The sequence below is a fragment of the Merops nubicus genome, unplaced genomic scaffold (genome assembly GCF_000691845.1).
Source record: "Merops nubicus isolate BGI_N331 unplaced genomic scaffold, ASM69184v1 scaffold31979, whole genome shotgun sequence".
NCBI classification, from domain to species: Eukaryota; Metazoa; Chordata; class Aves; order Coraciiformes; family Meropidae; genus Merops; species Merops nubicus.
In genome coordinates this window covers 33,924-45,794 of record NW_008632185.1, presented here as the reverse complement: position 1 = coordinate 45,794, position 11,871 = coordinate 33,924, and the positions used below count along the sequence as shown (strand labels likewise).

Genomic DNA, 11,871 nt, shown 5'->3' with positions numbered 1-11,871 from the left:
ATATATATATATATGCACACGTGTATGCATGTAACTATCAAAAAGCTTGATGCAAAGGCTACAAGAATATGATGCCTAGGTGGGTATTTGCACCTAATTGCCAAGAAAGTTTGTTTTGAAACCAGACACCTGAGACTGAGATCAAGGAAGTTGCTTTGATCAGGAATCTTGTAATTCCCTTACAGGGATTGCTTTCAGAAAAGTGTGAAACATCTTTAAGCAACTCCCGGTAGCATATTTTAAAGAAGAAAACACTACACAAATTATGAAGTGTCAAGAGGATTAACAAAAACGTGATGCTGATACTGTCACTATTAATAGGGGAACATAAACATGTTGGACAAGAACTTGCCTCTTTTGAGGGCAAGACTGCTAACTGAATTTCAAAAATCTGTAGCAAAATACTGTAGAATACCTAATTTTAAAACAAACAAAAATATTGCCACATACTGAGCTAGTTCTGTAGGGTTGAAACAAGTTTGAATAAGTTTGAACAGGAGAATGAATAATATTCCCTCAGAAAAAGAAAGAACAGTGAAGTATCTTATTTCCCTTGGTAGCTATGGGATTTCTTTTTTCTTTTTTCCCCCCACTGCTTCCTAATGATTTACGCAACTTCCAGAAGTAACTAACATCCTTCCAATGAGAGAACATGAGACAGACTTATCACCAATCTCTGCCATTCACTTGATCACAAGTTTTACAGCAGAATACCCTGAGATACTCTGGCTGGGTACCGCTCCTGAGGCTTCTCCGAATTTCTCCTCCCCGAGAGAGCTGGTGCTGCAGGCACCATGTTTAGCCTGTTACCTGCTACCAGCACAGACGTGCTCTTCCTTTCTTCAGGGCATAGGCAGTGAGAAAAGAACACGATGGGTGCTCTCCACAACCATCAGACAGAAAGTCACAGAGGGCAAGGGGCACAATAAGCGGGGCTGTAAGCAGGGACAGCTGCATAGACATTGGAACTAGAGCCAGGATGAGCAATGCTGGGACAACAGCAGCCCCTTCAAACGGGTTTTCTGAGCAGACACTGCAAAACTTGCTAAGATGGTGCAAGAACATAGAACAACAGTTACTTTTCTTATGTTCATACAGCTATGCTTTGTTTGAAGATACAGAACGTGCATTTGACCTGCTTTCCATATATAAAATTCCGCTGTTTCCTTCCAGAAGCAGGAAGAGTTACATGTTGTAGTTCTACTAAGCTGTACTCCTCCTTCCAGACAAACAACCACAACTTCAAACTTTATTCTAAAGTGATACAGACATACTTTATTTCAAATCTGTCACATCAATGAAAATATTTAATGGAAACAATTTTTAAATCAATATTGTATGCTGGGTTGAAAGATACAGTGGTTATAAATCTCATTTAAAGTTATTGTCTGCCCTGCTCAGGTTTGTGATTGATTAAATAATACTGTAAGAGCAAATATGAGATAGAAAAATGTCTACAATGCAAAGTTTTCTAAGTATATAAAAAAGAGAAAGTATGTTTCTGCTCGGCAGATATATGCTACAACCATAAGCACAACTGTGAACCTGTTTTCAAATATACTTATTTGCAAATATAGAATAAAGTCCTAAAGAAATTTTGTCAGAATAAACAGAAACAATCTGTCAAAATAGGAGGGTGTTGGGTTGTGGGTTTTGTTTTGTTTTTTTAAATCCACGGCACTGGGAACACCCAACATTAAATGAATCCTTGTCATGGGATTTCTATAAATACTTAATTACTTTAATACAATAAGGATGTTCTTCTATTAGAAGAGAATTGTGCAATCTCTTACGAGAGGATATTCATTACTTTCTAACCATCTGTCACTTCAGTTCTCCAAACACCACACTTCCCCAAAAAATCTAATTAGTTTTTATTCAGTCACACATTACAAATGATGCTAGTGTGGATACTGAAAATGTAGTTTAATGAAGTTACTATCAAGACATAATGAAAGGCGGTTTGCTGAACAAGATGGACCAGAAGGCAAAGAAAGGAAAAGTCACACTCTGCTAATTCTACTACACATTTTTAATTTCCCATTGACTAGGAAATTTTTGGCTAATAAGAAGGAAGAAGAGGGCAAAGACCATATCATAGATAAACTTACAGGTAGTAAAGTTTTCCAGCAGCAGGAAGCACTCGTTTCCTGTAGTCTATTCCAGAATCGAGCTGGACTGTGCTGCAGTGTTTCTGCAGAGATAAAAAGAGAGAAGAGCTCTCCTCAGTCTACGGCTGCATTTACTGTTGTCTGTGTTGGAGAGAAGACACATTGCTGTGATAAACCATCAGAATGAATAAGATCTGCAAAAATGAAATTCAAGATCACAAAACTGGTCTCCTTTACAACTAGCAAAGCAAAGAGGTTGGAAACTATTCACATATTCAAAACAAGAAAGTAAACAGTTTCAAAAGTCCACCAACTAGAAAATTAATACAGATCGGAAGCATGGATAATGAAATGAGGGTGGATGTTACTCACCCTCTCTAGGCAGTGCTTTGTTGGATATGTAAAAATAATTATTTTCACATTAATGAATATACATTTAGAAATAGAAAATCAGGGGCAATAAAACCACAAACAAATTTTAGCAAGAGACAAGTAAAACTACTTCTTCTCTATAAGCTAAAAATCATTTTACCTTTTCCTTCTCCTATGAAGATAAAAAAAAATTATGAGTCAAATAAGTACATGAACAACACCAAGTCTTGCTTCAAAATGGACCAAAGAATAAAGAGGAATACACAAAATTCTGTATCAAAAAGATTCTGTTTTGGTTTTGTAATGTCTGAAATGACTCAGAAAAGGATCTTCTTTTCTTCCCCTTTAAACAACCTGTAAGGTTTCAACTGTGATATAGCTGTCCATGAGTAGTCACAATAATTGCTTCTGTTAGAAAACTCAAACCCAGCTGTACTAAAGGGTGCTTTTTTGATTCAGAGCCTGAGGCTCAGAGCAAAATTCTCACCAACCTCAGTGGGATCAAGATTTTACACCCTCTGGCAGAGGGAATAGTTCTGCTTATCTGTTATTACTACTGCAAACATACACAACTTCTGGGTGTTATATAGCTAGAAGCAAAAGAAAGGGATGAAAACTTTTAATATTTTAGAAAATATAGCTCTATCAACAATTTAATTAAAGCAATAAAACTTTTTTTTTTAGGCAGTTCAAGACCATTACAATTCTTTGGATTGCTAGAATCCATTAAACTACTCTGCCTCTTCACTGCACTATGAACTATTAGTTTAATATTCTCATTAAGCATTTCATATTCTGTGTGTCAAATTCTTCAAAGCCTCCTTGAGGCCATTCAAATATTAAGATTGGAAATGTCAAATCTCAGTTGTAGCAACTACATTGCAGGGAAAAAAAAAAAAAAACCTTAAATTTTAGAAGAACTATCATCAGCGATTTAAGGAACAATGGCCCTTTGAACAAATGCATTGCATAGGACTTACAGTTTACAAATATCTGCAGGAGTGACTGAGATAACTCACTGCACTATTTTTTTGCATATGGCTATTGCTGAAGGCTCTATACCTATTTTAAACCTCCAACTTCTCTGCAAAGATATTTAGCTGAAGAAAGAAGGTGAAAAAAAAATCATCCTGGATGCAGAGAATCCCAGAAAAATCCATGTGTCTTTAATTCCGGTAAGTGAAAAGCCATGCTAATCAAATCATTATTTTGGGCTAAGGCTACTGCAAACCAATAGCATTGGTGCTACAATATTATTATAATCTATTCCCTTTCTTTTTGTGAAAGCTTACAAAGAAAGAGAATAACAGAGCAGAAGAAAAAAGTTCCAGAGGCATGTAATAATATGCACAAGAGAGGGAGGATATTTAAGCTTTTCTTCAGCATCAGTCTGGCAGTCAAGCCTAGAAGGAAGATTCCTGAAATTTCACAGTTAAGCTGATGTACTGAGCTCTTCTCTGCCCAGCACTGATGTTCAGCATCTTTCTGCCTAAGGTTTCATTTTTCCAAAGCAGTAGATTAGCTCAAGTATTTTCTTCAGGTTAGTACAGAAAAAAAAAAAAAAAAACAAAAAAAACCCAGCACCAATGTACCACAACTATGCAGACTATGAGATTGTTTAGATTAACTTTAGAAACCTGGATATTTAGTAATGCTGTTTTGGGGTTTTGTGTGTGGTTTTTATTTTGTTTGTTTGGGGTTTATTTATTTATTTATTTTCCCCCTGGAAACAACAGATAGGAAATTTTGCATGAATTCAGCCTCATCTCTTTGCCCTTCAAGACAGGTTGACAAACTACTGCTCTCTCAAGGTTGCACACAGAGTGAAGAGCAAACACAGAACTAGATATACTTAGGAGTGTGGCGTGGTTATGGTGTGGCTGGAAGCAAAAAAAGGTGCACCTGAACACTGTAGCTGGTGTAAATGTATTGTGCTGATATTTACAGTGCTGCTCGTGGCTCAGCTGCTAGGGCCTGCCGAGTAGAGCAGATGTCCTGTGCACACACAGGCTGATTTTGGCTAGATTATGCTGGTCACTGCGGCTTGCTGAAATGTCAATCAGCACTTGGTCCCACGGTATTTTAGTCCACTTGTGTTCTGCCTCCAAACTTACCGGTCCTTAAATGCACCAACAGTCTGTCATGACTCCATGATTTAACATTACAGTGAATGAGTTTTGGAGAGAAGAACTGTAGATGTAAATACCATTAATGTGGCCATGAAGTAGATGCATTTCTTCTGTCTTCCTTCTCTTTTCTCAAAGTAATTAGTATCATCACTATTCAGCAAAAATTGCTATCATTAGTGACACTAGTTAAGAAGAGCTTGTGTGCTCAAAAGCTTATTTATGTTTCTGGGACCTTTTTAAGCTACAAAAAGGTTGCCTAAATGAAAGATATTTCTTTTCCCTATAAACCTTGCCTTGTATGTCTACATTAACGTACTACTATTGATTCTAATGTAGATAACATTAGATCACATTTCATGTAATATATGACATAAGCAAAGAAGCAGAGGGCAGTTAATGACAACAGAGATACTTAGTCCTTTGGAAAACATTTGGCATTTTACTATCGTGCTCCTTGTATCTTCCTAATTAACTTCTGGTTTTGGTTTGGTTACTTTAGCTTAATTCTGTCCTACCTTTCCAATACAGTTCTGTCTCCTATTTTTCAAATCAGCATTCTCAGTCAAATTCTGGTTTATATTTTACTTTGTTTCTCTATTATATTTTTCATCCATTACTCCCTCAAGAATCACTGGCTTGGAACTAAAAGCCAGTATCTCCCCACTCCTCCACCACCCTCTTGGTGTTTTTTTTTTTTTTTTTTGTTTTTTTTTTGTTTTGGTTTGGTTTTTTTTGTTTGTTTGTTTTGTTTTGGTTTTTTTTTTGTTATGTTTGTTTGTTTGTTTGGTTTTTTTTGTCCTCTCCAGACTGCTGTTCAGTTCAGGAAAGTATTCCAGCCATTTAGAGCCCATGTTCTAAATAAAAATAAAACAGCCACAAGAATTTCCTAACCCTTCTACAGGTTTATTTGCGTAAATATCTACCACTGTTTGTCATTAATTATTTTACTCAGACACTTGAAAGCTCACTCACACCTATACTGTTAGGGATTGTATAAATATACATAAAATGGACAGCCCCTGCCATTAAAACAAACCATTATAACCTGTGTAGTAACATGCTCCCAGAAAACATTCCTTTAAAACATGATTGCTGTTGTTAGACTACAGGTTTGTAGGGTAGGAACAACCTTGTCCATATACGAATACATGACAGTAGAGTACAGAACTGTAGGTGCTACTTGAAAATAACATAACTAATCAAACAGAAGTGTAAATAGAGAAACCTATCATTAAATGATAATGTGAAAGAAAGTAGTGCCAACAAAACAGCACACAAACATGCACTGGCGTGAGCAATGTTAATGACATGAACTGAGCTCTATGCAGCCCAGGAGAGAAGTGTGTGGTAGCAGCACCAGTGAACGGAAGGGCAGTAATGGGAGGCTTGCTTGCACCACCAGGCAACCACAGCAGCACCTCTCCTCCACGTGAAGAACATACAGGTGGAGACAGTTCTAACGGGGGATTCGGCACATGGTTACCTGCACTGGGAAGGTCACAGAGAACCTATGCACTGAGCTGAGATCCAAAAGTTTTTCCTTTTGGAGTTTCCTTTGTGGACAAGGGTGCCCACCACAGTTCTTGTTTCTACACACGTGAACGATCACTTACCTGCTTCACAGGAATGCAGAGGCAAAATGGTCATATTTGTAAATAATTTTTTTTTAAGAGAAATGCTTCAAATGTTATAAAGCATATAATCAGAATGTATAACAAGAAAATAAGGTACACCAAAATATTTTATGTCCAAACTAAACACTTAAAACACTAGATTTACAAAAGTGAAAACCAGATGCATGGTTGCATGGTAAGGAAAAACAAATAGTGCTCAGAAATGTGAACCTCATAGAGGGTGAGTATGTGAATACCACCACACGTCTTCTTTCCTCTTCACAGGTGTCAACAACATGATACTCTGCATCACATACTGAGAAAAATCAATACTATCATTTACAAACCCTTGTGAGTTTGGAGAAGGAGGGGAAGGTAGGCTTCACTACTTTTTACTCTTTGTCTTTTTGCAGCACGGGGAAAAACCCTACTAAGATTGCATACAGAAGTTCTCGTTTCTGTCTCTTCATCTCTGGACTAACTTCTCCAGCAGTGGACTGATTAAACCCTACAGATGTGATTGCATCCTCACACTCACTAATCACCACCACGGAATCCTAATCAACAGCCAAAGAACTAACTGGAGTGCTCAGATTGTTAATACTTAATTGTCAAAGCCACAAGTGTAACTATTGGTTTCCCTTCTTTAAGATGGAAATTTAAACTTTCAGATTTCACTTACTGAGGCTAAACTACTTTTCTTTTGAAAGAAATACTTAAATTGTAGCTACAGTTAGTCTAGTTTCCTTTTGGAACCATCTACAGTTTCCAACAGATTTTCTATTCTATTGAGATATTTCAAGTCTGAGTTACCCTATTCAATTCAAATGCATAAAATTAATTAGTCATACAATTTATTTTGAAGTCATTTATGTATTTATGTATACAAAGAACAAATACAATTACAGAATTGAAAACGCAATTAGTAAGTTAAAAATACTAGCATGATCATGCACTCAATTCCACTGAAGTGGTAGAGAAACTTTTTATTCCAGAAGGAAAAAAGACAATGCCTCAAGGCTCAGCTGGAGACAGAACACCTACAACAACCACCTTCAGATAGAATAGATAAAATCAGACTTTCAGTATACCTACTGTAGAAAGTTATAAAATATAGTCTAATAGAATTAAATGTTTCTTCCTGTAAGCAACTCTGATATTCCTCTATTGCTACAATCAAGGATGGTAGCTATTAAAATGCTTAACTGTTCAATAAATTAAAGTACATAACATAGTAGATTGTTAAGTAGAGGAACAAACATTTCAGAAAAATTCAAGAGGCAGTCAAAGTTAACTGGATAACCTGCAAGTTCTCAAGACATGTGTTTCCCATGTGTCACAAAAACCCCATAAACGCTCAGAGATGGCCTTGTGGTCCACATTAAGTGCTGTACTAAATGCCGTGTAACCCCATGAGCTCAAACTGTGAGCAGTTCATGACCCTTGAAAATGCAGATGAATAGATATCGCTTAATTTTACTGAAGACCATCAGAAGTCAATCTAATTGTCATTCTCTGCTCTGAATTTTAATGGCACTAAGAAAAACAAACAAACAAACAAAAACACAAAACAAAAACAAAAACCCAACCATGAACGAAAAAGAAAGACCAATATAAAAACCATACAAATCATCCTGTTGGCCCCCAGGGTCAGACAAACCTTATCTGAGGACCCACAGAGAAGGTGCAGAGGAACAGAGATGTGCTTCACCTTGGGATGATCGTTACCTTCATTCTCACATCTGCTGAGTTTCTTCAGCCTTTCACACTTGGGTCAAACCAGACAATTAGAAATGCCGTGGTAGCTCTGCATCTGCAGTATCAAATATAATACCTTCCACATGAGCAAAGAGCACAGTCCTGTCCCCAGGCATGCAAAGCTGCACAATACCCCTTGCCCTCTGATGTAGCTCTTAACAAACACATTAAAACACCTGCTCTTAATAACCAAGTGCTGCCTGAGAAATGCAACTTCTCACCACTCATTCTGAGCAGAAGGAATCATAATTTCTATGTAGGTACCATCCTCCTTTATCAAATGCAAAGCCAGCATCTGACTCTTTCTATTAGCTTATATCAAAAAAAAAAAAAACCACCACTCCACTAAAGCATACCCCACACTCGTCCTGCCAATTTGGTCTCTATTAAGAATACACAGGATCACCAATATCCTTTCCCTTCAGCCAATTGGAAAATAACAAGAGTGTTGCTGGGCAATCCTTCTTCTCATACCTTTGCATCCAGCCCAAGAGAGAAAAATTCTCTCACATCACACAACATAGACACATGATGAGAATCCTCAGCCAGCAACAGAGAATGAGTTTAAAAGGCAAACAAAGCTCACTAGACTTAACCATTCTTGGTTTTCATTATTTGACTTCATGCAGCGTTAGTCAACCAGAATATTGTTCTTTCCTAAAAATCTTAAGTGATTTCAAGAAAAGCTTTCTTCATCCAAAGGATATGATTACAGTTGGCTACCATGACTCGTAACTGTGCTAGAACCAAGAATCCTGTCACACAAAACCAAATTGTTTCTGACATACAAAGCATACCCACAGATTTCAACTTTTGTGTGCTCTCAAAGTCATAAGCAAGTGGCAATCACCAGCATGTTTCAAAATGTGAAACTGGTCCAGCTAGGACTCAGAAGCTGGGCAGATCTGTCCACAGCCTGCTGAGAGAAGCATATGAAAAGTGCAGCACTTCCCCTCTGGTGCAGCTCTAAAGGAACATTAACCAGACCACGGGTCACAAGGAAGCATGGTGCAGGTACACGACCTTCAAAGGCCTGCTCCTTTTATCCATGCTTAAAATTGGTACAGAGAAAGAAAGAAAATAAATCAAGTTTGTAACACTCCTAACTTTCTGCTGCACTGACCCATGGGAATGACTTGTACTTGGAGGGAGCAAGAAGGAGAAAAGGAATCATCAGGTATTTGGTAGCAGATAAAAACTTGGTTCAAGCATTGTTGGGTGTGCATACAGTTTTTGTCTCCCTGTTCAGATGTTGTTGAAACAGTAGACTTTAAAGAAAATGTCAATGAATCCTCATAAGCACTATACATGACCTCTGGGATAATTAGCAATCATTCAAAAGCAACAAGACTAAAATGTTCTATTCTTTATTACCGTCAGCTCTTCTCTTGATCAGCATTTTAATAAAGATGGTTCATTGCTAAGACAGTTTCATGAATCAGTCATAATTACATTCTGACACACAGTGAATAGTAAAACAAAACTAAATATCACTTCATCAACCTTTCGAACCTTTATGCAAGTATTAACTGTAAATAATTTTTACACAATCTTACAACAGAAAATCTGCATATTTCTTGGCTTTGTACATACTCTACCCTAGCTGAATTTCCTGTGACCTATACCTGAAAAAAAACACCTTACAATCAGGCATAATTACTTAGTTTTGCATGATATTCAGGTGTTGCCTTTCAGAGATCAAATCAACTTTAAGTACAAAAGGCTATTTATTCTACAAAATGCTTTAAGAGGTTAATTTTTTTATTTTTTTTTCTACAGTCTTTTCCCCCATATTCTTCATAATGTGCAATAATGAAGTATGGGAAATTGCTACACTAGCCTTACACATTTCATGCTTGTTCCATTCTTAAACACTGCAAAATAATATATGAAACCCTAGAAACCCACATGAACATATTTTTAGGAAAACTTTCAAAATGTCATCCAAGTACACTGTGCAATATCAGTGAAACTAATGATGCTTGGATTAATTTCAGTTGACAAACATTTTATTTGTGAATTACTTTTAAATGGACCTAAGATCTGGAAAGTGAAATACTGCCACATACAATTTTTTTAATGGAACTCTTTCTTACCTTTAGGACAAGAACATTTAAACTTTGAACTGAAGAGTTTAGCAGAGATAAATTTAGAGGTAAGAGTAATTCAATAGAAGTAGCAGAAGTTTACATTACAGCCTTCAGAACTTTAACAAATAAGAAACCCCACTATTCTTGCTACCACAAGGAACATACGATCTATTGTACAACTTCTCAATAACTTATTTTAATGTCTAGCTACAAATCATCTAACCCCTCAGAAGAGGAAAAATAGACAATTAACTTGTAAAATAATGGTGCATGAATAATGACAGAGACTCTTAAAATCTACTGTTCTGTGAATAGCATTTCAGATATTCAGACAAAAGTGAAAGAATTCAGGAGGTGCAGATGTGGCTATGCTGGGCAGGAGACAAATAGCCTCTCCTTTTTCCAGTCAGGGAGCAGAGGAATGGCAGAGTAAACCTGCACATAATAAGAATTACACTGAACAGCTCTCCCCATTTCACATCACTTGAAGGGAAGAAAAAAAAAAAAAAATAAAAAATCTTCCTTGTAGAGTAAGTATAAATAAATAAAAAAAAAATCAACCAAACAAAACCCACTCAACCCAAATCACAAACCACTGTATAACATTCAGTTTTGCTAAAGAACTGTGACTGACTGCAACTTTCAATCTCCTAATACGCTGTGGTTTTCTGTGGAAAACAAATGCCAAGAGTTCATTCTGAATTTATAACACTCAGTTTTGTAAACTCAGGGTCAAATTCACCCCTAATACATGCACTTCACTGGAATTATATCCTGGGTAAAGTTATTTGTTTAGATTTCTTTTTTGCTGTTGTTTTCTTCTTAACATTTGATTTGTATTTCTTTTCCAAGTATTAGCCTTTGCTCCTGCCAGAACTGTTGGCAGGCAGGGGGAAAAAAAAAAAAAAGTAGTATTGATTTACAAAACTGGATTTCCCAGAATAAAAAAAATAAAAGTGATTAAGATCTAAACAAAAGCTAAAGATGGCTTACACTTAGCTCTGATGAGGTCCACTACCTCATTACCAACAACTGAAAACTTCTGATGCATTTTGTTTCAAGGGAATCCAAAAGTCCTTGCTGTAAAGCAGGCTGTGGGGTGCAGAGTCCATTCACTCTTTCTGTATCACAACCATTATGTAAGAAGTATAAAACACTGCCTTTATGCTGCCAAACCACAATGACTCTTCTTACATCAAAGCGTTTTCACCACTAGGGTTTTTTTTCTCCAAAATTTATTCAAGCCAAGGGCAGGGAGACAACAATTCATACACACTAATTACACCTAATTATCTATTCCTTTTTTTTTCTCCCCCCCCTTCTTTCCACCAGCTTCAGCCAGTGTTATTTGCTATCTGGGTTTCTCACAACCTCCCCTTGCCCTGTCCATCCAGCTCAACAGTAAAGTCTTTGAAGAAAACAGTTGTGGCTTCTTAGAATTTTAACAATATAAGGTTCAACGCAAATTAAATTATTCTATTATTGGTTTTGACACATTTATGTGTTAAATATGAAGGCCTCGGTTAATTTGGCAAATTCCTCACATCTCTTCATGGCTAGAATTGCTGGTAACACCCTCTCTTGTAGGAGCTTCTCCTCATGCTTTCTTTTCATGATCTAAATGAAATGTTTATTGGATTAAAGTTCTTCTCTGCAGACCTCCATGGTGGCCTGTGACAAAGAGCTTAAAAGCTTTATTAATTGGCTCGGGCTTTTTGGGGGGAGGCAGGACCTCATTTCACATTACATCACAAGCAAATAAAACTGCCACGTGTAATTAGACTAATTTACCCTGATA

At 36.8% G+C, this 11,871-nt stretch overlaps 1 protein-coding gene across 1 annotated transcript in view; it reads right to left on the bottom strand.

Annotated features, from left to right (window-relative positions):
• Positions 1-2,111: 2,111 nt before the first annotated feature.
• The window catches only part of LACE1 (lactation elevated 1), a gene marked incomplete at both ends in the record, with an annotated part of 36,036 nt that continues 26,276 nt past the window's right edge, over positions 2,112-11,871 (bottom strand). Inside the window, one exon of the mRNA XM_008947858.1 lies at positions 2,112-2,194. Within this exon, the coding sequence (XP_008946106.1) occupies positions 2,112-2,194 (83 nt within the window). The remainder of the gene's footprint in view (positions 2,195-11,871) is intronic.